Source organism: Mesitornis unicolor, unplaced genomic scaffold, assembly GCF_000695765.1.
Source record: "Mesitornis unicolor isolate BGI_N332 unplaced genomic scaffold, ASM69576v1 scaffold16944, whole genome shotgun sequence".
NCBI classification, from domain to species: domain Eukaryota; kingdom Metazoa; phylum Chordata; class Aves; order Mesitornithiformes; family Mesitornithidae; genus Mesitornis; species Mesitornis unicolor.
Genome location: NW_010179573.1, coordinates 1 through 27,683, shown reverse-complemented (window position 1 = coordinate 27,683; position 27,683 = coordinate 1). Strand labels below are relative to the sequence as shown.

At 41.1% G+C, this 27,683-nt stretch overlaps 1 protein-coding gene across 1 annotated transcript; it reads right to left on the bottom strand.

Moving 5' to 3' along the window:
• Positions 1-26,549, bottom strand: NUP214 (nucleoporin 214kDa; the record flags this gene model as incomplete). Its single annotated transcript, XM_010182837.1, has 27 exons — positions 1-74; positions 2,144-2,249; positions 3,487-3,595; positions 4,295-4,370; positions 7,642-7,750; positions 8,703-8,864; positions 9,587-9,832; positions 10,154-10,237; positions 10,338-10,423; positions 10,904-11,086; positions 11,626-11,729; positions 13,876-14,034; positions 14,227-14,376; positions 14,755-14,844; positions 15,418-15,509; positions 16,164-16,339; positions 17,710-18,163; positions 18,705-18,866; positions 21,032-21,155; positions 21,735-21,801; positions 22,407-22,513; positions 23,117-23,220; positions 23,935-23,998; positions 24,340-24,410; positions 24,881-25,085; positions 25,367-25,518; positions 26,354-26,549. Coding segments are annotated over 27 exons (3,712 nt in total), but the record flags the coding sequence as incomplete, so codon positions are not given.
• Between the last annotated feature and the right edge of the window lie 1,134 nt (positions 26,550-27,683).

Sequence of the window (27,683 nt, the reverse complement as noted above, 5' to 3'; positions counted from 1 at the left end):
CTTGTGAGGAAGTGAGGCTGGGCAGCGTTGGTGATGAAGCAGCTGATGTGACAATGCCAAAATTAAATCCAGACCTAGGAGGAAAGAGGAGAAAGGGGAAGAATGAGACTTAACTCAAAGTGTTGCAACTTCTAACCCCATGATTAACACAACTGAGACTCAGATTTCCAGTACAGACTTGAGCAAAGTCAGGCACAAGAACAGTTTCTCCAACAAATAAATAGTCAGAGAAGTGGGCACAGACTGGGCTCCACTTGTTTCCTCTCTGACAAGGCACCTAGAGGGTTAGAGCCAGCGTTTCAAGTTCTTTTGACTGCACCTCATTCTCCCATATCCCTTCCTATCAGGTGTACATTTCTTTCCCATTCAGCTTGGCAGCTGAACACCATGCACCAAACCCTCATAGTTTTTGGGAGACTAGCAGGAGCAGAAGCCACCATGGCAACTAGTTTATTTAGAAGAGCTAAAAGGTACAAGACAGTGCATGTACAAAAGGGAACAACTGGATACTACCACCCATCAAAAAGGAAATCACTCATTGCAAGACAGAAATTAAAAGTCTCGATTACTATTTCACACTAAAAATATTCTGTCTTGCAAGAATACTGTGATCTTTCCTAATGAGCACTGGGGTTTTCCAGCAACCTTCATTCCCTAAGGCTTTTTAAGCTTTCTCCAGTTCTCAAAGCCCAGCTGCTAATACAGAAGCCAGGCTGCGTAACTAAGACATCACTGACACCAGCACTGTATTTAGCATATGGTTTGCAGACTGAGGAGGCACTGCAGCCTGGGACAAAGGCAGGGTTTGTTTGCAATTTGAATCTGAATTTTCATCTCGCAGAAGGATTATTTGTGCCCTTTGAAGAGCACAGCAAGGCATTTGGGTAGCATCCACTTGACAGATATGCAGAGAAATGGTTAAGATTGAAAGAAACCAGCCATTTGAAAGTATGCTTGTGTTCTGAAACACTTAACATTACCTACTTCATAAAGAGAAATTCACTTGAGTATTAGGTAGGTAAACATGCAGAATTTCAGACAAACACTTCTAAGGAGTCATCTCTGTCCCCCAAACATAACATACCATCAAAGAAATACTTTTGTCATCCCCAAAAAACTCCTTATGAGATTTCAGAGTAACTATATACGCATAACACACATCTTACTGTGTTCTTGTTATGCAACAAAAACCACCAGATGGCACGGGGACGCTCTAGTCACCTTCATGAGTAGAACACTTTTCAAGTCAAAACATGGAATTTGATCTGTTGTACTAAAACAAGTAATTCAGCAACTTTAACCATCAGCACAAATTTCAAGTCCTAACTGGGAATTCCAGCACTTGTGTCTCAAATATCCGCCAGCATTTGAAACCTGTATACATATGCCCAGGTTAAAAAAACCACCACTGTTCTCTTTGGAATCCATCTTCAGAGGTGACAAGTGTTCATACGGTCATGTTCTGGTTCTTTCTTCTCCTCTGTGTGCTGGTTTTATAGCTGGGATAGTTATTTTTCTTCACAGCAGCTCGTATGAAACTGTTTTGGAACTGTGCTGAGAAGCTTCCAGTGTTCAACCCTTTCTCCTACTGCTCCAAAGCCAAAGTTCATTCTCACATGTCTTTGCACAACTTGCTAGGGATGTTTTTCCTCTTTGTTCACTAAATAAAGAACGAGGCTTCAAACCAGCTATGGTCTGCCTCTTTTCCCTCTTCCTTAACCTCAACATACAAGATACAGCATAAGTGTTCTTTTCTGCCTTTATGAGAAGTGATGATGTACTACTCAAAGGTAGTCAGATTGCTCTAATCTGAAATCATCACCTGATGATGAGAAATACCAGTACATACAGTGTGTGATTTGTGCAACAGCCCACTATTGATAAACCTAAAACGAAAGCTAGTCATTATTGACTCTTGATTCATTACATTCTGAAAAAAAATCTCAAAGCAACACAACATTGTGTCAAATTCTCACAGCCCTTCAGAAGGTCTTCCACAAACTCTGGTGCAACCCCTGCCCTCCCAATCTAATATTTGCAGGTGACATTTTACAGGATTATGCTGCTTGTAGGTAACACTTGCTATAACAGTCAATACTTATATCTAACATCAATGACAAGAAGTGTGAATATTCATACAGACCCCACAGAAGAAAATGAGAACGCTTTGTTAAGCTGTGTGGTTGTTGCTGGTGCTGATGTCACTGTAGAAGAAGTCGCAGCTGTAACTGTTTTTACTGACCCTTGTCCTGTAAGTTACAAGAACAAGCATTACAAAAGAAAAAATAAAGCACCTTGTCATCCAACTATCAAAAAAGGAAGGGTCTGCACACACAATCTGTGATTTTATCAACTGGAAACAAAGTTTTTTTGGCACTTATACCAGGGCTAATATTTATGCACAGAAACATTCCTGGTGCTGTTACAATGTCAGAGAACACATGAAGTATTTCCAAGGTTTACAGCTATAACATATATTTGATGAGAGCAAAGATAGATGTCATCGTCTTGACAATAAAAATTAAGTAAAAATAAGAAAACCTTAGTAAAATCTCCTATTGACATATCAAAACATATCTGAAAAAAGGAAGTGCTATCAAATTCAGGAGCTGACATTTTCAATAAACCAAAATTTAGAAGTGTTTGCCAAGTCAAATATGATTCCCAGCTATTTTTACTGCTTCTTACCCCTGGCTAAGAGGCAACCTACATCCATGGATTAAAGGCAGAAGAGCAACAGAGATGGATTTCAGACATTTATGCAAGAGGCTTATAAAACCATGTCCAATGCAAGCATTATCATCTAATACACATTAAAAATCAATTCCTTCCTTCTCTCTGAGTTTCTTCTTCCCTCATTTGCACTGAATGCTGTAAACTGAGCATTCCTTTTCTTAGAAGCTTCTGAACTGTGCCCAACAGACCTCAGTATCTGAACTGGCTTTGAAACTGGTCATAGAGCTCAGTGCCCAGCAGATCCAGTACTGAATTAGGTCTTTTCAAGCTAGTTCAGGTACTCCTACAGTACTGCAGCCTAGAAGTATAGAAATACTCATCAGACATCAATGTATGGAAAAACCATTCCTGTTACTTCAGGATGTTATCACTTTCCTGCACAATTTTCCATGTTTAAAAAAACCAGCAAAGATGTCTGCTCTTGATTTGCTGTCAATCCACAGTAGCTATTCATCGATGTGCTTTCAACATTTCTAAAGGGTTACACATTCTGAATCCACCCTGAACAAGAAACTGTATCACTGAATTTTATATGCAGGCACAGAGACGAAACATAGGGCTGTATACAAAACTACTCTCCTGCTCTTCTGTACTTTGGTTTTTCAAATTCTCTCCCTCAAGACTGGCTCAGCAGCCTCTCCGTGGAGGCTGATCATCTTCTCTCAGTGTCTTCATTCTCTGAATCGCACACCCTGACAGGTGGCAAGAGACATCCAGGCCTTATTTCCATTTCCAGCAAAGACAACTTACCTGAGATTTTGTTGCCAGATGATGTTGGACCAGCTGTAGATGCCATAGGACATGGTGCACACACAGAGGAAGGTGGAGTCTGTCCCTTAAGCGAGCTTGTTAGAGGGGTCTGAAAACACAAAACCACTTCACGTCAGTGCAGTCTGTCCACTAACAAAGGTTCTCCTGAACCTGGTCTGGTATTATGACAGTCATGCAAAGACTTAAGAACAAACTAGAGGAAGGTGGTCAAAGCACGTATGGGCCCAAAATTGAAGGGCATTTCTGTGTTTTGAAACTTAAATATAGGGTCAATACTCAACATTTTCAGCAAGTCTCTCTCAGAAGCCAGCAAGCCTCCATGGGCAACACCTTAATGACTCCAGGGGACAAAGACTGTCACACAGTTTTTTTTTGTTGTGTGGACATGAAACCTAGCAGCTTGTCCACCAATAAGAAATGTTTTCAGTATAACAACAGGACAGGTAAACTACTCTCTCCCTTGACTGCTTAGTTTGGGGGTCTTTTGTGAAATTTAGGTACATCTACCTAATCCAGTTTCCTGTTTTGTTAGTTGCAACCCCTAATGCTGCAAGGCGATGGCCATTAGAAAGCTGCAAGTCTTCAAAAGAGAGAAGAGGCAAGACAAAACAAAGATATGCCTGGCATCACGCTGTCGAGGTCACAGATAAATGGCTTGCCAAGAGTGCGGGGCAAACTGTGAAAAGATATTTGTGGATGACCTGATCACAGACAAATAAACCCCCAAACTGGGCTGAGCATGCCCAGGTCCAGTATTCCATAGGGAAAGGGTTCCGTATCAAGGTACCTGTTTAGCTTGATTTGTAGCAACAGTTGCCAAAACTTGGTGGACTGCCTGGGCTGCAGAGTGAGGTACAGATGACCTTAAAAAGAAAAATTAAAACGTTAAATAAATGACTATATTAAAAGAGAACTTCTTTGCCTCTGAAAATGCACAGCTTCCAGAAGTCTCGAACAACCACTGCTATTAAAGATTCCACACACAACTCCAAACGAACAAATCTGATTAGAATAAACCTCTTAAATGAATCAGCCACAGTTAACAAAGGAAGTCTGCAGATGTGTTTAAAGCTCTAGACTTAAACGATCAAGTCTTCCTCACGCACTCTTGTCTCTGAAGAGAGTCGGGCCTTTCTACTTTACAGGGAGTTGATGAAAAATCAGCAGGTAAGGGGATTACAATTCTATGCCTAGTGGATAACAAACTTAAGAAGCTTTCTTTATAGTGTAGAGCCCAGACAAGTACACACAACACTCAGAAGTGCTGAGCAAGGAGACAAAGCCGGAGCAGGGGGAGGACATGAAACGAAGCATCTCGTGTCTTTGAAGAACACTGATGAAGTCATGGCAAGAACTGTGATAAAATTAACCCATATTCTACATTATAGGTTTGGGAATGTTGACCATGAAATAAACTGTACATCAGAGCCCAAAGATAATTGCTGCAGAACAGCAGCTACTTCTAGGGTGAAGCATCCTTCGTGCTGTGGGTCCTTAACACACCAAATCACTGCAACTTTGGAACAGCCACCCAGTTGTAGCATTTCCCCTCAAGTCTGTGGCTCACCAGGTTCAGCAGCTTAAATGGCCAATGCCAGAAGCTTTCAGAAGCTTATATTCAACAACAATTGCATCCTCCTGGTGGCAAAGATCAGCTTTCTCTTACCCTAGCAGGCTCTTTCCATCTTGATGCAGGCCAGGTGTTCCCTAAGGCAGTAAAGCAAACTCTGTGCTATGGAAAAGGATGAGGCTGCAAATTCCAGACAGTAAGTGAATCTGGGCATCAGAAGTTGTCTCTCTCCTAAAGCATGAGGACTCCCAAACTGCATTTACTATTTGGTCAGCTACAGACCAGCTCATATAAACTTCCTGCTATATTCTAAATGAAGGGGACACACACATGAAATGATAATTTTGCATAGCCTTTTAGTCTTGGATAGGGTTTTGTGCCTTAAACAGCTTTACGTTACTAGTAAAATCCCCTTCCAGCAAAGAATGCTCGCTCTCTACGTTGCATGGCCTGGATTTGTCCTTGCCCAGAGCAAAAGTGAAGCAAACAAGGGAAACTTCAGATTAGCACTGGAAAGAGTCTATGTTGGGAAGGTACAGCTGTAAATTTCAGGTTCATATGAACCCTGAACAAAGAAAACAACAGAAAGTCTGTGAAATTCACGATAGCGTGGGACCCTTTCCCCAGAAAAGTCTGAAGATCACTTGAGCCACAGCTTCTCTGACAAGGCTATGAAAAAGCTGGGTTTAACTTCAGTTATGGTAGGAAGGTTTTTGTGCATTGAAAACTATTTATAAGTAACTGGACTAAGACCACCAACACACCTAGGCACAGGCCATTGAATAACTGATAACAACTGAAAAATCATTACTGCTTAACAGCCCGAAGAGTGTGCTGTGGCAGCAAAAGAGAGTCAGGATGTCTGAAGTAGCAAAAAACTGATGAATTAACTTTGCTGGGTGAATGCTCTTTATTTTAGTGCTGAATCTGACTGGCAGGCATGGTTCATTTGGGTAGAATTTTGAGAGAGTACATTTTTATGAGGTCAGCTATAAAATAAGACTGTAAAAAGCCTTCAAGATATTGAGCTAGCTGGCGCTCTATAAATTAGCGAGATCAATCAATACTGCCAGTCTAAAACTACTTGAAAGTAAGACAAGTCTTTTAACTATAGCGCAAGTGAAAACCAATCTCAAATATGTACCAGTACTCTTGACTTTTTTCACCATAGTTTTGATGAAACAACGGGTGAAGAACTCTTCCCAGTCTTAACACTGCTTTTACCAAAATTTTCCAGGCAGAGCTGTTTGGAAATTTTACTTTCAAAATGAGTAGCATCATCCTTCCTCCTCTCAGTTTATAACTTTTAGGAGAAAATAAAATAGTAAAAAGCTCCCAAGCTGTTTCCCAATTGAAATACAGAAGAAACTATAAAGTAATTTTCAAGGTCAGTAGCCGAGTTCCACCATTATAAGATTCTGTTCCTTTTTTGATAAGGAATTTCACCTTTTTTCTTCAGATGAAAACCAGAACTGATACAACAACAGAAACTGCTCCAGGAGCTGCACGTACAGCCCACAGTTATTTGGATAAAGCAACTGCAATTCCATGTGGACTTATAATCAGATACATGTGGTGTATTTATCCTGCTTTATGCAGTAAGTCTAACTTTGCTGAAACTTTTCGGCAGTGCCTTTACCTCCCCAGCCCAGAAATGGCCATGCATTATCTTGGTCTTAAGCAACGGTAGGAACTTCAAGCAAAGACAGTTTCAAGGTCATTACGAGGACAGAAAAAAGGACTCATTCTATGGCTGGTGACAGAGCCCGATGATAAGACAGAAATTTCTGGAATGAGCAGAGTTGGCTGTTGTCTGCAGGAGGCAGAGAAGTAGGAAAGCCAAGTGTTTCAGCTGACTCACAAGAAACATTAACAAATTCAAGGTTAAATATCAGAAGACAGCATTCATAATTTACTCATGAGGAAGACAGCTTTGCAGCTGTGTATTTTCCCAAAGTGATCAGCCCCTATTGACACCCAACCTGTCAGTCTAAATTCTGATGTCAAAGAATTTGAGACAACTTTCCAGAAAAGCCAGACCACAGTGCTACCCTCAGGGGGTGAATCTGAGAACAGAGAGAAGAGGCGTAACTCTGGGGAAGGTTTTCTCTGTAATGGATGACAAAGTAGAACGAACAACATCTGGACAGCTTAAGGCCACAGACCACACTGAGCGACAGAGGAGTGCACATCTCTCACAGAAAGAGACAAAACAGAAGCAGTGACTGGAGAGATACCAGATCCAAAGTCCGTATTAGCAGTAAAACCACTGGATTCCAAAGGAAGGGATGCACTAAAACACGTTTCACAGACTAATGGAGGAGGAGGTTAATACTGGTCTCACTGTTTGTTCCAGACAAGCCATTAGCAAATCCTTCAATGACCTGGAAAGAAAATTTTTCTTCCTTTCATTACACAAACCCCAAACGCTTTATCTAAACACATCCACTTTAGGCCTTACATAGTCAGACTATGCAGAATACTACTACTGCTCCCCATCGGCAGATGTGTTCTATTGCAAGTGCTACCAAAAGCTACCAGAGAAAAGGGGAGCACCCACTCACCCTATTACTGCAGAGACAGCTGGAGTCAATGCACCAGTCTTGAGCTCCCGCACATTCACCACCTGAGGAACGTTCTTCAGAGTTGATTCAGTCAGGGAGGTGCTTACAGCTTCAAGAAAAAGAGAAAATAGGTAAAGACAATCTCCATATTAAGCATTTCATTCAATATGGTGCCTATAAGTAACTACAGAAGAAATCCATGCACATTTCTAGAAGCTGTGTTGTAACTGGCCCAAAACATTTTGTATTTCAGCCTTCAATAAGGACATCAAAGAAGTGGGCAGTTTTCCACGTAGTTGGTAGAGTTTTCCTTGTTAGCTGACCCAATCTAATTATTCTTACAAACTTATCCTTACCTACATTGTAACCTACATCTTAGGTTAACAGAAATGACCTGTGTAGTTACACACCAGCTTCTACCAGAATTCATGCCACTAATCTGCTTCCTACACTTAGGCAAGGAAAAGAAACTAATCCAATTCTTCTAGCAGTAACTGAATTTTGTTTCTTTTCCACACTGATGCTGCATAACTGAGGAAGTACAGAGAAATGTCTAAAACCAAACAAGAAAAGCTTAAATTGGGGAACCTTTCTCCTGTCAACTGAACACCTTACAAGCAGATGTGAGGCTTAACTCAACAGTTCACCTTTAACTTTTGAATATTAAAATTGGTCTACAATTCAGATCTTTAATTGCATAGCTAATAATGAAGAGCTATTAAATATAGGCCAGTGACATCCTTTCTCTGTTCTCCAATGGAGTTTCTTGCACATAGATCCACTGCCATGTCAGGATCTCCCAAGAGTCATCAACATTTCTGCCACTGCACGGACAAGGGGTACAAAGAAACCTGAGGTGGGAGTTTCCCACCAATGCATTCTGTATGAGTAGCTTAAAGGAAAAATGAAGACAATGAAACACTGGATAGCTTGGAAGCGCAATAAATACAGATCTGTGTCACATTTGGTTTGATGATATTTTTCCTTTGAGAGCACTAAATTCCTGTTAAAGTCACATTCAACTGCTCAGAGTTCACTTGGGCAATTAGCCATGCTTTTACCTGGGGACTGGTTAGCCATCTGCCTCCGCAGAGCTGCAGCAGCAGCTGCCTGTGGTGCTGGAACAGTGACAGTGGGAGCAGGAGCCCCGTGCTTCACAGTCTTTGTTGCAAGCATTGTACTGTCTGCCCCTTGTGGTATGATTCTGTTTGAAGATGTAGGCACTAAAAAGCAAATGAACAAGAATATTACAGTTCACTATATTTCTACAAATCAGGGCGACCTGAAACCCTTTGCTGAACTGCAGCTTCTCTAAGTACACAGCTTCCTTCTGACAAGACTGACACACAGGCCTTTTAAACAATCAACACAATCTGTCCCTGGCAGTTTCTCTATATCCCAGTGAATTTAGCACATAAGTCTCAATAGCTGTCATTTCAGTGTATTAGATGACTTTCAGTTTGCTGCGACAGACACTTCTGCTGACACCTTATTTTCCTCTCTGGCTACAGAAATTAAAAAAATCTTTCTTGCACAACGAAAGCTAAAATGTCTGCAGCTACAGTTCTTACTGTGACTGGGCTCAGAACTCCTAACCTTGGCAACACCAACCAAATACAGTAGCACTTCAGTTTCCTAGCCTTTGGGCATTATTTTAAGAAATAATGGCATACGCTTAAGGTAAATTACAAAAGACAGACAATGCTACCTATGGTCAGCACTACCTGGAAGAAACAGGCTATCAGAACAACACAGTCAATGATGTAAGATATTTTAGTGCTTTTAGCTCAAGTTCATGAGGTTATGCTGCCACTCTGTTAACTGCTTCTGGAAATTTGGCAATCTAATTTCTCCAGAATCTGAAGCACTAGCAGTGGATACAGTGGTTAAAGATAACCAGCAAGAACACATGCAGAATAGGATAGACACTGAAACAACAACTCACACAAAGTACCCAGGGAGACGTGCTGTTTCCCAAAGGGCGGAGACTGTGCCATCAAACCAGGCTGGACAGAGGGAGTACGGACCACAGGAGCATGACGAGGGACTTGGACTGGAGCAGCCTCTTCTTCCTGGTCCACTGCCTGTGAATCCTCATTCTCTAGTGACTGGGAAACTGAGGATGTTGAACTGACTTCATCCAAATCTTCATAGTATCTTGTAGACAAAAAGGCAGACCGGGACAAACTTGCTGCAATATCAAAAACAAAATAATGTCTGTGTATTAAGTTGAGGGAACCATCCAGCCAAGGATAGAGACAGCCTATTTTAGGATGCTTTTCTACCGGCTTGTTTTAATCCTGCACTGACAGGATTTGACTTCTCAACTGTCAAGAAAGGCAGCCTTCAACAAAACAGTAACTGAAGGAAATTCTTACTGAGAACAGATGGGAAACGGGAAATGAGAAGCAGGGGTCGAGGAGTAAGAACCTAACTTCAGGACTGATTTCCACAGCAGGTAATTCACCTTTCTGGAAAGCATTTCAGACTTCTACCATAACTAAAGATTTACCTGGAGCTGTAGACCTAATTGGTGGAGTTTTCCTCTTGGCTAGAAAATTCCTCAACTGTGCCTGTTTCACAGAGGATAATTTAGCTGGAAAGCCAAAGAAAGTTATTAGTCTATAATCAAACTGCAAGTCAAAAAAAGTAATTCACATTTTTGGTGTGAATGTCAGCAAGAGAAAATAAATTACCAGGTACTTTAGGTAGAGGTTTGGCATGTGATTCCAAGGTAGTTTTCATCAAGGCATTGCGCAGGCTTTCAAGGTCACTGTCAAAACTGAGACAAGGCAGAGCACGATCAGCAGAAAGAAACCAACCAAATCAGGAACAAAAGGGAACCAAGGAAGCCACTAGAACCATTGGCTGGAAGAACAATTGGCTCCTCTAGATACTGTGCTATTTAAACATATCCATCTAATTATTTTGGACACTCTAGGAGCCATTCACTTCTTCCCCTGAATTCAGACAGAAAACCAGTAGTACCCTCAGCCTGGAGGCTCTATTACCCTGTTCACTATTAACAAAAAAAACCACGTAACTTTGATGCTTATCAGAAATTTTCCATAAAACAGTTTGTCATAGAATATAACCAAGGAGCTTCTGTATTACCTGGGCATGGTGTAGTATAATTTTTAGGACGTCCTGTCCTCCCATACCACATCCCCAAAGCATCGTTCTTTGGAGGATGCACCCTCGCACATTGCTGGGGGCAAGAGAAGGAGCATCAACATCACTCAGGAACTCATGTCTCACATACCTTTGAGCACTGCTAAGAGAAGATGTATCACTGGGAACACTCCACTGAGATGTCCGATTATACAGTCGGAGCTGCTGCAGGCTGTTCACAAGCTGATTTAGTCTCTTCCTCTGCTGATTGATTATTTCCTGGTTATTAGCCAGGGTGTTAAACAAAGTCTCTCGCTCAGGAACTATCAGACGCCTTAAGAAATCAGATCAAGAGACAGGGATAAGGACCATTCTATATATCTGGCCATGAGCAGGCATGCATACACAGAGTAGTTGAGTAGTTCCAGCTACTTAAACTCCATGAGGTCAAGCATGGTCTGGTTTGAACAGCAGTGATTCAGTTCATCTCAAATGCATATTTCACCTTTGGATATGCTGTAAGTTTATTAATTTAGCTCATTTACTTCAAGATGTTTTATTTGTTAGAAAGGTTTCATTAGCTACAACCAACGGATGCATTTGGTTTCTACAAAGCTTATTTTACACTTTTTCCTATAAGAACTATTTACACTGTACACAGAGATGTAAGCAAGCTTGTAAAACTTATGAGGCCAAATAGTGTGAACCTGTAGCTCCCATTAGGTGTCTTAGTCAAGCCCTATTTCCAGACTTCCTTGGAAAAAAAAATCATACTGTTAAATTGAAAAAGGCTTTTGTATTTATTAGAGACTAATGCCCAATTCACTGACATGTTCCTTATGGTTGTTCAGTATTCCAATTTCAGTTACTTACTTCTGCTTTCTCTTCTGTTCCAGATGCCGATCCCACTCCAAATCTAGAACATCATTCACATCCTGAACAGCGAACTTCACGTACTGGTGCAAGCGCCGTATTGCCTACCATGCAAAATAAAGTCTGCTTTTAATTCAATGCAGAAATCTCAGTTTCAGTTGAAGAAGCTGAGGACCCTTTGGGCTCATTCAGTTCAAGCCATGCAGCACTTTTCCATATTTCTGCCTGGAAAGTTTTATCAGCACAATAGAACCCAACTTAGCGAAAATCTACTCTTCAATCAATGGGGCTTGGCTTGGACATTTTATCCCAGCTCTCAACTAGAAAGAATACTTTCCATAGTGTTTGCAAAACATTGCCAGGTCTTTACAGAAAAGGTTTTGCAAACTTCAAGCATTATACAAAACATATTTTATTTCAAATCTCATTTCCAGAATGTGAGTCATTTGCATCCATTTTACAACGTTGAAACTTCTAACAATTATAGGTGATCAAAGCTTTGCAGGCTATTCACATAGCTCTAGGATACCAGCGTTCACGGACTATGCTTTCATGAATCATTCACAAACGCTCACAACTCCCACATTAAGGCAAGGAATTAACTTGATTTTTATAGATACTAAGGAAAAACTAAAAAAAAAAAAAAAAGGCACAGAGAGAGTAAAGGGACTTATCCATGACCACACAGTTGCATAACTGGCACAACTAAGCCAGAGACTTCTGGCTACAAGTCCTGCTCCCTAAATCAAACCAGTTGCTCAGCATCATTATTGTCACCACTCCAGCCTGTCATGGCATTAACATATCTTGAACTCTGATCTCATAAAATGGAAACGGAAGCTGCAGTTGGTTTCAGTTCATCTCAAGAGAATGCTCACTTAAATACAGTAATGAAGCAGCCAAGTAATGCAGCTTGGGAAAGATTCCACTGCAACTGTTTTCAGGATACAGCATGAAATTCTATAACAAACCCAACCTGAAATCAAATCCAGTCCTACTGTGGGCTTAGTGTTACACACTGCCAAGCACAGGTTTCCTCTCTCCAGCAACTATGAGCATTATATAGCAGGAGCTCTCTGGACAGCAAATCGATATGGCTGGACATCAGAAAAGCCTCAGGAACTTTAAAACTTCATTGAAAACTAATACACAAAGCTGATTAAGTGAGCTTTCCTCACCCAGGAGAATATGGATTACATTGTCTGAACAAAATTTAAGAATCAGACTAGAGCTGTCTTTCTCAAACTTTCAGAAAGTTGACCTAAAGCTCTCTCCTGATATTCTAATTCACTTCCATTTCTTTCCCACTCTGCTATTCTTTCCTCATGATTCTTTCTCCAGATCAGCAAAACAAGCATTTCAAGATTATAATCTCTCTAAAGTCACAAGCATAAGCTTGAAATGTCACAGAGACACACTGGACATCAAAGCAGGCATATATTTAAGACTGTGAACCAATCTGCAGAATCCAGATGAAGATTAGAGATCAGATCTAAAAGAAATTCCTTCATGTCAGCTGATTTCTAGTAACTGTGTGCATGCCCTCGATACCTACTGTAACAAAGATGACATTTTTTATGTCTTCAGCCTGCAAGTCAAACTTCTTGAGGGGAACTTATCAGCATACAAAAGACCAAGTATCATTTTTAGGGCATATTCATTCGATTTTGCTTAGGGTTAAATAGCCCTCTCACCACCAGAGCTGTAACAAAAAAAGAATGCTTCAACCTTAATTTTTTTCATGTCTTTGAAAGCCACTTTATGTACTGCTGGTTATTTTCCTTTGTGCCCAGCTTTTAGAATATCATTTAGCTTATGTTCCACCATCCATGAAATTAACCACACAATTCTGTAAGGCATAAGTCGTCATCAAATTGTTCCATAAGGCACTTGCGGAAGATGAAAATAATTCCAAGAACTCTTCTACAAAATGTTGAAAAAAATATTCTTTTAACTGAAGTCCCTGAGAAAACACTACAGGCTGAGAAGGAACAGGATGTCAAGAGTCACATTCTAAGCTCAGAACACACTTGGATCTCAGGTGGGCTACTTTTCTTCAACAGGAGTTTTGAATCATCACTGCAAATAGCAACAACACAGAGGAGCTTGAGGAGAGGATTTTCAGCATGTCCTGCAAACTCAGGGAATACAAAGCTCACTACACCGTGTTGAAACAGCAAATACCTAGGGCAGAACAAAACTGCTGGGCACTTGCACACACAAGGCTCAGTTTTATGACATGCTTCATACCTGAAGCTGCGCTTCACTCTTGGGATCCAAAGGTTTCTTATAGAGCAAGTGTAAATACCGCGAGCTGCGGTTCTGTTCATTCTGTTCTCTGGCCTCTTCTACCCCTGCAAATCCCTCCAGCAAGGTTGTCTTCAGAATACTAATATCTCCGTGAAGTGACTGCAAATAGAACAGATGGGACAAGGTTCAAAGTAACATTTTTTTCATTGTCACCTCCAGCACAGGGTCTTCTGTAAGTGTCTGCCTGAAAGCACAAATGTAAGTGTCACGTCTTTAACAGCTTATGTAGGAACATCAGGTGAAGTACAGTCATTGCTGAGGAATTAAACAGTTTGAAGATACTCTGCTCACCTCTGTTGTCTCTTTAATTTCCAAGAGGAAGGTGTGAAGATCATCTGACTCAGTTCGCAATGTCTTCATTTCCTCTGGAGTACCAACTTGGAAACAAGCTTTGGAAGTCCGTGTCTTCAGTTCCTCCATCTCCTTTTGAAAATGTGCAATCTGCAAAGTCAAGGGAAACAAAGTACAGCCATTGAAACATGTCAGGGTCTGGAACAAATGTGGCAGCTCTTGGCTAATGTTTCTGCTACACCATAAACACCTGTCACTTTGCAGTCAAAGCAGGAAATTCTTCTTGAATATTAATAGGAAAGAATACTCAATTTTTCCACCACAGCAACTGAAATTAAAGATGACTGAACAGGACATACAAACAGCAATTACAAACTAGGCTGATTACCTTGGGAAAAATTTGCATTCTGATCCCTAAACTACTGGCAGACACCACCAGAACAAAGCTGAACTGAAAATAAGTGTCTGTGTACCTATATAATGGTCTTACAGCATCTACAATGGAGAAAACTGCTTGAAAAATCTCACCTCCTCTCGGATTCCTGCTATGACAGGGTCTGAATCCTTCCACTGGTGGGTCTGTTTCTCTAAAGCTGTGCTGGGGAGTGCTGTTTTGCCCTGAAAAGAAACAAAACCAAAATTAGGGATGTATCCTTAGCAACAGGGAGCTTAGAACATCAAAAGAGGCAGAAACTCCATTCAGACACACCAGTCATCAGGGAAGTAATTGTCACAAGCATTAATACTAGTTCCCTAAACTAAGGCTGGTATGTGTATGTTTGAAGTAGGACTGCAGACTACCTGGAGATACATGGCTACAGCTTTATGAAAGCAAAGGAAATCTTTGTGTGCTGCTCTGTATTACTGCTTTGATTTTAATATCCAAACTTGGTGTCTCTTTCAATACACAGTCAAGGCATCTCTTGACTACTTCTTAGCTAGGAAAGCTGTGAACCCTCATTTCCATAACAACAGGAAGAAATAGATCCTACAACTCTCATCATGAAGACATACATCAAAACACAGCTCTCTAAAGACACGCATAGAACATAGTTTTAGTCCCACAGATTTGCTACTATTTTAATGTCAAAAGCTAGCTAATTTTTTGATCTAAGAATAGTCCGATTCTGAGAAATTCATGGGCCTTGTAAAACATTCACCCTCTAAATAATCCACTCAAGTTCCCATTACCTGACTAGAGCTCAGCTTTGCTGCAGAAGGGGTGATTTTGGCTGTCTTCTGTAGTAAAGAAGCTGAGGGCATATTTTGAGCAGGACGTGTCACTGGAGCTTAAAAAGAAGAACAGTAATTTATAAACTTATATCCATAATCACTACTGTCAAATTCAAAAGCAATAGTGTTATGGGCCTCAGTGCAAGAACACACCTTCCTTAGGTGCTGTTTTACTCCCATCCAACTTCTCTGCTAACAGTAACAACTGTCACTCTAAAATCTGGCTGTACCACTCCTGAAGGACCTCAAGACCCTCAGTCACATGATCTTTTGAGAGATGGCAATAAAGTCTGCTAACAAATAAGCGCTACCTGATTTAAAGTCATTTGTGACCACTTTGAACTCTAGTCACACCAGATGCAAGATAAGGCAGTGATTTGTGTGACTGCCCAGAAACATTCATAACCAGAGCTGTGTCACAGAGTACTGAAAATGCCAGAACTTCTGGATGAACCTGAGCAGCTGAATAGATCCATTTCACATATGGCTCTCCAGGGAGCAAAGTGCACAAATGGAAAAGCTTCTCAGTTTCAGTATTAAGTCCATCAGATCATCACAGTGTGCAAATCAGGAGGTTCACTGCATCGGTAAAAGCAGCAGGATAAACAAGAAATAAAGAAGCCAAACAAAGCTTACTATGTCCTAAAACTTTTAGAACGTTACTTGCAATGCGTTATTTCCAACAACATGCATCAGACTCCTACCTGTGGCAGGCACAGGGGTTGAAGCCTTCAGTGGTGTGGTAGGAGGGGCTGCAAGGGGTGTGGACTGGCTCAGAGGACCTCCAGAAGCAGTTTTTGAAGTGGTTGAGAATGAAAACATTGTTGAAGTGCACTGACCAGTGGTGCTAGTGGGAGAAGCGGTGTCTACAGCAGTGAACCTGCAAGAGAAAGCAGAATATCTTCTGGGTCTGAACTGGTCCTGGCCGTTTCCCTCTATCCAAAATTAAGCACTAAGTTCTAATGAATTAGCACCCTCTGGGACCAGCAACAACTCAAAGTCCAGGTACAAAATTACAAGTGTAGCTTCTGGGGATAGTGGGAAGGAGCCATCCAGGATCATTGCTGAATAAATGGAACCACAAAAACTGCTACCATAGATTCACCCAGTGAGCAAAAGCCAATTGCAAAAGCAAAAAGTACTACCCTGCACCAAAGCACCACCCATAGCAAATCTGAGCTGTCCTCCAGTGCTATCCTTAGAACAAGGCTCTAACAGAAATTCTGCAAGAAAATATGAATTTCCATTCATCTGCAAACTCAGCTCCTCAAGGCAGCCAATTTAAGTATTCAGCAAATTCACAAGCGTATCATTTGCTTTATACACAAAATACAAAATTTAAAAAGCCGTAAGAGCTACCATCAGATCCTGGCGTAGTACAGATTTTTCTAATTAAAAAATAATCATCTGAACCATCAGAAATTTCTTGCAATGCATTTACATGAAAATTACTCTCCACAGAAAGCAGCTCAAATTAACATAGCTCTGTGTTTTAAATCATTCTTTCTAAAAAAGAGAGCAAGTCTCAGGAGTTGGAGGGAAGAGTGGGTACATGAAATCTGAGAACATTCATCACTCAAATCCATTTTCTATAGTTTCTAATAAAAATTATTTTTCTTTCAGTTAGCATGAACAAGCTTTGAAGATTTCAGATCCTGTGTTCAGTGATGAAGCATCCATTTAAGAACAAAACCAAAAGGTCTGGCACCTTCTCCACTGAACACTGGAGTGGAAAAGAGATCCATCAGCTATGGATACAGCTTCCTCTCAGCTCTGAGAGGTTGAGGGTAAGAAACCTTCAACACTCAGCCAAAAAAACTTGTGCTATCACCATCATCATACTAAACCTGTCCCAGACATAAAGGATTTAAAATCCCAGTGTTCTCCAAGAGTCTTTAACCATGATTTGCGTCAAACCAAGGCATGGAATTACTGTTTGATACCTATGAAGAGGACATTAAAAATAGGTCTCTGGCAATTTGGCAAATTATCAGTCTAATTTTGGGACAAAATATTAGTCAAGGGAAGATGCCATGAACATAACAACTAGCATGGGAAGCACAGAGTTTTCACAGCCAAGACGGCTGTGTCTTGGATAAAGAGAGGCTTCCTCAGTGCTTTCTTGGGAGCATGGGGAACAGCTGTCAAGACAAAAAGCCAGAAACCATCTTCAGAACTACAATACATCGTCCATGCCTGAAGCAATTGAACAAGTATCCAGCCACTGCATTAACTACTGTATCTATTTACTTCTCATTGAGGTTCACTTTGACTGAAGAAGCTGAAGGGGCAAAAGATGCCTTCTGTGCAAGAGGTGGTGTGGAGAGTGGTGGCCCAGGTGAGCTGTCTGCAGCTGGCTTAACATTCAAGGATCCAAATGAAAAGGAGCTGGCAGTAGCTGTAGTGGTCACTGTAGGAGGAGCAGGAGTCAGGGATGCCTTAGGAGAAGTGGAGGAGAAAGAGAACATTGCTGCTCCAGTCAGACTGGGAGCCACGGCTTGCTTGGAGGCATCAGCGGTAAAGGGATAAGGTGGAGGATCACTGCCAGTAGTGCCAGGCATCTTCACAGCTGAAGGCATGAAGGAAAAAGCAGCTGCTCCACTCCCTGCAGGAGGCTGAGTTGAGGCAGGCACAGCAGGAGCAACAACTGGTACTGTGTCAGGCTTTAAAGTTGGAGGAGTGGTTGGAGTCGTGGCAGTACTTCCTGCAGAAAGACAAATGGGGAAGGACGAGACTCATTTGGCTGCAGTGACTAATGGCAGAAGGTATTGCAAGGCCAAGTATTACTTGATGGGGACAGCTCAGCACTACCTCACTCACTGGACAGACAGTCCAGTGAGAAAGAGAGATGGCAGAGCCAGGCTTCCAGTCCCCAAACCCACTAAGTGATACAGAAACTGCACAAAGTCCAAGTCACAATCAATATTACAGGCTGCCTAGATTAATGTTGTCTGGAATTTCCTGTGAAAAGGCTTCACCTTTCTCCATTTATTTTGATGAGGTTACTGCCATCTCAAATAAAACAGGCTGTCAGCACACAAGTCAGCCAGTGCTGCAGAGAGGCAGGCTGCCAAACAAAAGCATTCTGTTTGGGGAAGGAGAAGCAAATTTGGGCTTTCTCCATTATCATTATAAAGAAAAAAAATATTTTCTGTGACTACAACATGTCTGAATGCCAAACTTACAGATGAAGATGACAAAGATCTACAAATGCAAGTGTTTTCCTAACCCACTGGAGCACTTACCTGCTGATTTTGGAACTCTCTCCCCTACTAACTGCAATGGCTCTGGGGTCACAATAAGTGATCTGACCCCCAGGTTTTGGTTGATCATGTAAAATGGGCAGAGCACACCATCCGTAGAGAGCAAGATCAGAACTGGAGCTGCAGCAACGGTCTTCTCATCACCTGCCAGAGACCACACATATAAGTCACAGAATCACAGAATATTAGGAGTTGGAAGGGACCTCGAAAGCTCATCCAGTCCAACCCCTGCCAGAGCAGGATCACCCAGACCAGGTCACACAGGAACACGTCCAGGCTGGTTTTGAATGTCTGCAGAGAAGGAGACTCCACAACCTCTCTGGGCAGCCCGTTCAGAGCTCTGTCACCCTCACAGCAAAAAAATCTTTCCTCATGTTCAGATTAAACCTCCTATGCTCCAGCTTGCTCCCATTGCCCCTTGTCCTGTCATTGGCTAAGGTCCTGCACCCAATGCTTCCTGTTCTGTTCCTACTTGCACTGGCACCTTTATGTGACTTGCTTAGTGCAGTATTTTACATTTCTTCCTTCTTGCTTTCACTTTTATCTTTGTTCCCTTGCTTCTCCACAATTACCCAATTCTCTTTTTTCTTCTTTATTCCTTCCTATTCCTAATTTCATGTTTCCAATTCACAGATTAAAGGTTATTTTGACAATCAAATGTAATCTCCTGAATGACAAAGCCCCACTTTTACCCATTAATTCCTGTTCCAAGCTTTTTCATATTTTGAAGTAGTCCTTTTTTTCACCTATATGCTGCTCCCTCCTTCAGTCCTTTATGCCTTTGAGCAAACCCCAAATTCCATTGGGTTCTGCCACATCATTAACATTTGTATACATAAAACAAAAGAGAGAACTGCTAGATAGGAAGTTTTTCAACTTTAAAGAAAGCCAACATCAAAAAAACATCCTGATGATCTGAACCTCTGATATAAAATACTTGCTTTCTATGCAACTGCAGCTTTGAGCCTAGAGTCTGCTTCAGTTCAAAAACTCACAGCACAGTTAAAAGCTCCAAACTACTTATATTTCTAAAACAATTTCTATAATGGTTTAACTGTGCTTAATTAAACAAAAAAAATTTAACAAATCTAGGATGCAGGAAAAATCTGCTATAATCACAGTGCTTTGTTTGTCAGGCAGCACAGTGGATAGCCATGTTTCTCTACCTATTGGTTCTTCAAGAAAAAGCATGCTAGGGAACGGTAGTTTCCATATGGGAACAAACTCCAAGGCAGATGAGGTTTCTCTGCAATCCAAACTTGCTCTGAACTGCAAAGCCAATTAATGCACAGCCAAAACCAAGCTGACAGCACTCTATGAGAACACAGAGGTGTTAGCAAAAAGCTTCTCCAAAAACCTTTCTAAAAGCTCTAAGGCAACATAACTTGGGCTTGAAAAAGCTGTTCTGACAGATTCCTTAATCCAATAACTGTATAGATTAACAGAGAAAATGCTTCAAATTCAATTTTGCATTCAAGTACAAAGTTTGACCTCAATTCCCTACTGCAGGTTTTCATCGAGGAAAAGTTCAGTTAATCGGCACCCTCCTGTGCTCTTCAGGAACTCTGGACTGCAGTTACCTTCCACTCTGCCTGGAGGCATCTCTAATTCAATCCATCTCTGGGTTTCAAGGGAGAGTTTTCAGAATTCACTAAGGTACAACACAATAGCGCAAATGTATCTTCAGCTTCAGCCTCTGACAAGGTGCTTTGAAGAGCCTTCAGGCAGCACAGAAAGTACAGTAATAATAAGACTGGCAAGATGCAGAGCACAGCAGGGTTCAGTCAGTACAGAACCCGTGCTTTAACGCAGAATTAAAACGTAGGCATTCACCAAAATTATCTTTGCTTTTTCTAGCTTTAAAACTAACCCACTTTTCCTTTAGATCTGTGCAAATGTACTTCATAAAAAACAGTTCTGCAAAACGACATAAGCTACAAGAATAAAGAAAACCTCACAGGAAGCCTGAAATCCCTGATGTTAGAATACAACTCCTTTAAATTCACTGTCATCCTGACTCTGTGAAACATACACATAACTCAGGTGCTTTGTTTGCCAAGTCTGTTAGTGTGGTATCCCAGGCTGATGAAAGCTTTGAGGAACTGTATTCAACGCTTTGCTTTTTGAATCCTTACACAGAAGTAAGCCCACTTGTGTTGTGGGCTTGGTATAAAAAGGCAGGATGGATTCTGCATTGGTCTCCCTTTCTGAACAATCTCCTAGAACCCCAAAAACCAGGCTGTCCCTCAAAAATACCTCATATATTGCTATTATTGAACTATTCCACAAGAAAGACTAACGAGACTTACTGATTGGGATAGGCATGTTACTGGTGTAGTCTATAGCAACGCCAACAGGCAGAGTGTCATCACTGTTATCTGCCACAGGAAGTTCTGCTCTGCTGGAGTCCTCTAAAAGCCACGATTCCCAGTTCTGCAAAAAGCAAGATTATTATTTTGACCACTGCTTTCCTGTGATCAGCCTTCCTCAGAACTCTAGGCCACTACAGATTTGCAAATAAGAGTGCAAAAAAGCTGGAGAGAATCAAATTTGTCAGATTAACAAATCCAAGAAATATCCAGAGCCCTTCACAGATCTGTGTGTGACTTCTCATACATCACTGCATGTCAGAGTTAAGGTCAGACAGCCCTAGTGTTTAACTTCAATTGATGGCCTTGCATGAATCAATTACAGTGAGCTTGACCAGATTTTGAGACTGCCAAGTAAATAATGAAAAACAGACTGCTAGTACTTGGTTCACAACATACTGCGTTTGTTTATCCCTTCTCTTTTGTGTCACTCAGATCTCTTGTTCATCTAAGAATTACGTTTATCTTAAGATTCTGTACAACTCAGATGTAAAAAGAAAGGGGTTTTTTGTTTGGTTTTGGAGAGTTTTTTTTAAATATATCATCTCATTGTATTCCAGGTCTTACAAAGGTTATACTTGCTTAAGATTTTTGAGGAAGGCAAGGTACATATGCACAAATGCAACAGGAACAAAAATATTACCTGATCCCCTTGTCTGGCAAGAATGCTGACTTCTGTGGAAGCTGCTGAAGCTGCCAGAACTAGATCCCTGTGAGCATGGACACAAACAGGTTAAAACACAGGTCCCCAGCTCCACAATTAATTATCATATACCCAAATTCGTAACTACTAATTCAGTTACAACAATATGAAACTGACTTTTCCTTACAAGACAAGGGAACCATCATTTGCTACATCACTGCAGAACAGAGCTGCTTCTTTACAACTAGTCACCAGGGGATGAAATTCCCTGCCAACCAGTGATTCGACAGCCACTGCATCATAAATAATGATGGTCCAAGTTCAGTAGTTGAAGAGTTAGGAGCAGCTTCTTCACACGGATACACAATTAAGCAAGAAAAAAGGTCATGCTTTACCCAACCTATGACTTACAATCTCAGGGGAAACTGTTATGACAGATTTTAAACAGTAATACGTATTCTCCCCAGATAAATGAGCATGTTTGCGTGAAGATGAAGCACGCAGGAGGAATTGGCTGTACTTACACAAAGCATTTTCAAAATTACATTTCATCTGTTTCATATTCAGGTATTATATAGTTTACGAAAGGGAGGAACACAATACACTGGGAATCATTGACCACTCCAACATGCATAGCAAGCTGAAGACTTTGCCAGGATTCCTGCCACTCACCATTCCTCAACATAGTTGAGGAAATAATGATGCTGTCTCTCTGTGCAGCTCCCATAGCAAGGCTCCATGAAATTCACAAACTTCTCTGGTCGCTTCTCTTCCTTTTTCTGTAAGGCAAACATTGATAATTTACCTTCCAATGCAGAAATCAAGTAAACTCCCATAAATATGCCTGAATCAGGGTACACCAATAATTGCCACATACTTCAAGAGGGAACAGGCATCATGAGACTACTCAAAAAACAAAGAACAAAACAAACAGACTAAAACCCTCCTCCAAAAGATAAAGAGACAATTAAAGAGGTTACCAAGGACTTTAGATCTTAAACCCCCAAGCAGTGAATAACCTGATACTAAACAAGGGCGTAACATCAGACCTAAAAATCGCCCTAACCTAAACAAAACAAAAAATCCCAATGTATCAGGACTCTACATCAGGTAAGGTTATCTTCCCAAGTGCCTATTTCAGAGGCTAAAAGTCTTCATGTCATACTTTGATCTCAGCAGAGAACAGGTTATCAATTGGTTTTCAGTTGGATACTACTTCCTCCACTCAATTCCCCCCAAACTCATGATTTACAGTAGTACTAAACTGGTATCATGTAGAGTTCAAGTGTGAATAATAAAAGCAAGGTGCCATTGTAATAAACAAGTCAAAACCAAGCAACAAACAACAAACATTTCTGTTGTTGTGACTTGCTGGCACTTACAGGCAAGATGGCTATGACCACTTCTGGAGGTGTTTCCAGTGTCCCATCAGCCGCTGCATATACGATAGTAAAGACGTATGTGCCAATCCACAGTACGTCCAAAACTGAAAGAGAAGGGAACAAATTTGAATACCTCAGCCAGGAACACTTCAGAATGATGCTTCCTTGCATTTTGATTTTAACTGTGCACAGCACACAAAAGTAAATTACAAACAAAGAAATAAAGAACTGCTAACTTCTAAACTACCAAAGTAGAGAATTTCAATGACTTGCTTGCAGAGAAAAGAAAAACCAAACTACTTGATTCCAGAAAATTCAAACAACACCAAAAGGATGTATTTGATTTGCTTGACGATATCACAGGTGAGAACACAAGTGTTTCCAAACACGGATGATGTTTTGGCATATCCAAATGTAGTGTTTCTGCTTTTCTAAACTTACAGCTTTGACATCTTACTGAAGAGTCAAAATGATGAAATGAAACTCACATGAAATAAAAGAATGGGATTTATATCCGAAGTCTTCATGCTAAAGGGAGGTTACTTGTGACAGTACTATCAGACCAGTGAGCAAAAAATAGCTTTTAAAATGCATACTTTAAATGATCTAGAAATTGAAAAGTACTCTGGCTGACTGGAACCTTTCCATGCAACCCGGAGGTAATGCATGTAACTATTTTTTCCTCAAATACTTAAAAATCTCACTAATTAGGTAACCAGTGCAGTATATAGCTGCTATAACTAAAAACAACATAAGGAAGAATGAGTAAAAATATTTTAAAAGAGAAAACAAGTTAAACAGAAATTTAAAAATCGTACCTTTAACAGGATTGTCTGAGTCATAAAAGGGAGGACAAGGGATTACTTTCTTCTCCTGCAGATTCTGCAAATAAAATTAGTCTTAAATACAAAGAAAAAGCCAACAAAGCCAATTGCAAGTTTTGCAGAAAGCCCAGAGAACTGGTTTAGAGCAACTCACCCACTCTTTAACATTCATTATGTGCCACTCTGAAATCATGACACTCAAGTGGCAGGTGGAAACCTCAAACTAAACACAACCTTGGTCTTTAATATTACTTTATATATTACTAAAGTACTTGGGTAGCTTCACGTGGCTCACATCACATGCTACCTGATCAAATTCAATAGCTTGTGATGCAAATAAAACAAAACACATTGCAAACTAGTGAACAGACACAAGACCTTATTACCAACAGTACTTACAGGCAGATACTGTACCACAGTGCCATTTTGCCTCCCTACAGCCAGTTGTTTTCCCTTTGGGCTCCAACACACTAAGCAAAAAAAAAGAATTTCATTAGCGTTAAGCAACTGGAGAGTCACGACATCCCACAAAAGCAGGACCAATAAATTTAAGTCACATTTTTTTCCCCTGAAAAAAAATAATCATTAAACAGAGAGTCGTCCAGTCACAGAGAAAGCAAGACCACACACATCAAAAACCAACAGATGACGACTCTTATTTGCGTGCTTCCTTGGAAACGACAGTCAAACCTGAAACGGTACAAAACAGGTGGGCATATTTGACTAATTCACAAAATGCAGCTCCTCCAACCAGCCTGGAAAGAGCAGTTATATTGCAACTCATTTTCTGAGTCTCAGGTAGTTTAAATCTTTCCTTTTTGTAAAGATTTTTTTTAAGCTACCTCCTCCCCAGACAAACAACCTGTCTTTTTAGACCTATCAATCTGCTTCTCCTCTTCAGTGTTTGCCATTCTGTATGCTACCCAAGGCTGCCACTCACCAGATGTAACAGCTACAGAGGAAGGCAGTGTGGCATACACCTTCACAGAATCTGTGACCTGCAGGACAGAGATGCTGCCATCAGACAGGCAGATGGCCACCATGGCAGGACTAGCAGGGTTCCACTTCAGGTCGTTGACCATTGCTGCACTTCCAGAGTCCTTGGCCAGTTTGTGATATGCAAATGCACGTTTCTGCTGTTTTGCCTTTTAGGAAAGACAAATACATGAGACAGTTAAAGCTGAGCACGAAATGCAGTATTCCCAAAGTCATAATTCAAAGCAGTTTTAGCCTTCCTATAAATACATGACTGATAAAAATAAGAAGCAGAAACCCAAAAAAGTTTACTGAACAACTCCTTTAAAAGACAGCTCCAATATAGACAGAAAATCCCACCCAAGCTACTCCCCTCCTCCTGCTGTATTCTGGAAAAAACCACACAAGCAAACAAAACCACGCCAAAGCACTCACTTTGCACATGCTTTACCTGATTTAAGAATGTGCGCACATCAAAAAAGCCAATGAAGGAACCGATCTCGCCGGACATCATACAGACGGACAGTGTGAGATTATCACAGCTTAGAGCCAGGTGCTGCACAGGAAACTTCATGGGAACTAAGGTACTCTGAACATTCTCCACTTAAAACAAAAGCAAAGGAAGACAGAATGAAGGGGACAAATTTATATAGCAAGAACTGTTCTTGTAAAACAATACTGTTAGAATGAGTTTACGCAAAAAATCACCAGTCCTATTAACAGCAGCTGCAAAGATAACATGTAGAAAAACTGAGTAACAGCAAACTTCTTCATCTTTATTAATACAGTCTCAACAGCTGCCAAATTCCTAAGAAAAGAAAATTCCACTTTTCTTCCTCAGTAACCTGGAGGAAAAATAAGTGGACAGATTTTTGGTTTTTCTTACGTGTGCACATGAATACCTCAAGCAGTACAGTTACTAAGGACTATATGGGAATGAAAACCATTTTGCACTTAGCTGTAGTTTGCACTTCAGTGCTGGAACAGTGATTTTTCCTTCTCTTGCAGGACAGTCACTTGGTCCAAGTGGATAACTCAGTGTGAGAGCTCTGTCCCTCCACTCACACACATCCCTGATGTGTAGAGGTTCACGGTTTGAAGACTGGCTACCAAAACTGTGTGGCTGTGAGGAAAGGGCTACATCCTCAGGCAGGGAAAGTCAACCTCACTGCATGGCACTGAACACAGGTGACCACATCTGAATGATGCTTGAATGGGAGCTAACAAAGCACATCCTGGTGATGTGTTCCCAACAGCTGTACTTCATTTCAGCTGAAGGGACACCAAATATCCTTCCTGCCTTCTTACAAGAAAATGCAGTAATTTCAAACACGTGAAAGAGCACAATAAGGACTGTGTCAGAAGCCAAAAGCTCCATATCATGGAAACCCACATAAAGCTGTTTCTGCAAAGACCATGAGACATACGTGTGCCTTACCAATCTTATTGGGATCTTCTCCCAGCTGGTTTTGGATGAGAAGATTTCTAGTGTGAAAGATCTGCAGGCTGGTTCCTCCACCAGCAAAGACCAGGCCATATTTGTTAGACACTGCAAGGAGACTGGAGCGCTCTTTGGGAAGATCATCAGGGGCATCAAAGATGCGGACCTTCTTCAGTGCTCTGAACTGAAAATCCTGTTGCAAGAGAGTTGGGAAGTAGCTGTACACGTGCTGGCAAAGAAGAACTATTTAGTCCCATTTCTCTAAGACAGTAAGCTGAAAAGCCTCTCCACAAGAGCTGCAAAACATCTGCCAAGGCAGAGTCCAGACCCACGCTGCCGCTGGCTCCCAGCACATTTTCTGTCTCATCTAAGAAACACTGAGACCACAGCACAATTTTTCCACTGGCCAAATCTCTCTACTCAGCTGCCCACGTTCACAAAACTTCTGCAAGTTTAATCTGTTCTAGATATATAACCCTCTCAGAAACACACCAAACCTAGCCAATAGTCACAGAAGAAAAAAAGAGAACAAAGCAGAGATACAACATGATTGAATAAAACTTGTTGCCACAAAACTACAAAGAACACATCTTTGATGCTTTAGAAGCATCTTTGTTTGCTGCTGTAATTTGCCACAAAGAACAAATACAGTTATTCCTTCCATGCACCCCAAGCAATTACTTTGTATAACTAGACTTAGATTTTGCATTCATTTCTCTCATGCCCCTTCGTAAAAGAGGGAAGAGAAAAGCAGAGTGAGAGTTTTGAGGCCAAAACCACAAACTGAATTAAGAAACAGCTGTTGCAGCAAAACCTGATGTTCCCCTTAGGAATGAGTCTGTCTTCCCGAGATGCCAGCTGTTGAATGGAGCACTGGATCCAATGCCAGTAACTCAAATCAAGCATCTGAGCTGTATTTCCAAATTACTGCCACAGTACTACATACATTCCTGCAACCCGACAACTTTCTGCAAAACAGTCAAACTGCTTGCTTTTGAAGGTGCCTGAGCAAAAAGTAACTTCACAAGGATCCACGTGGGCTTCTGAAATCCACCCCCTCATGTCCCTGCTTATACAGCCTCACAGTTACACTTGAGATGCAGCAATAGGCATGGCTGGCACCACACAAGACTCCGGTTTACAATGTCCCATACCAGACAATCACACGTGCTGTTCCCCAAGGCAGAAGAACCCCAGCACAGGGTGTGCTTACAGGAGGACTTACAAACACATCACTCCTCTTCCCAGATAAGGTTCCTCCAACTCTCACATTCTGTGTCTCCTGCCACAGGTGCTACCAAGCTCCCGCTCCATCACAGGCCACGCC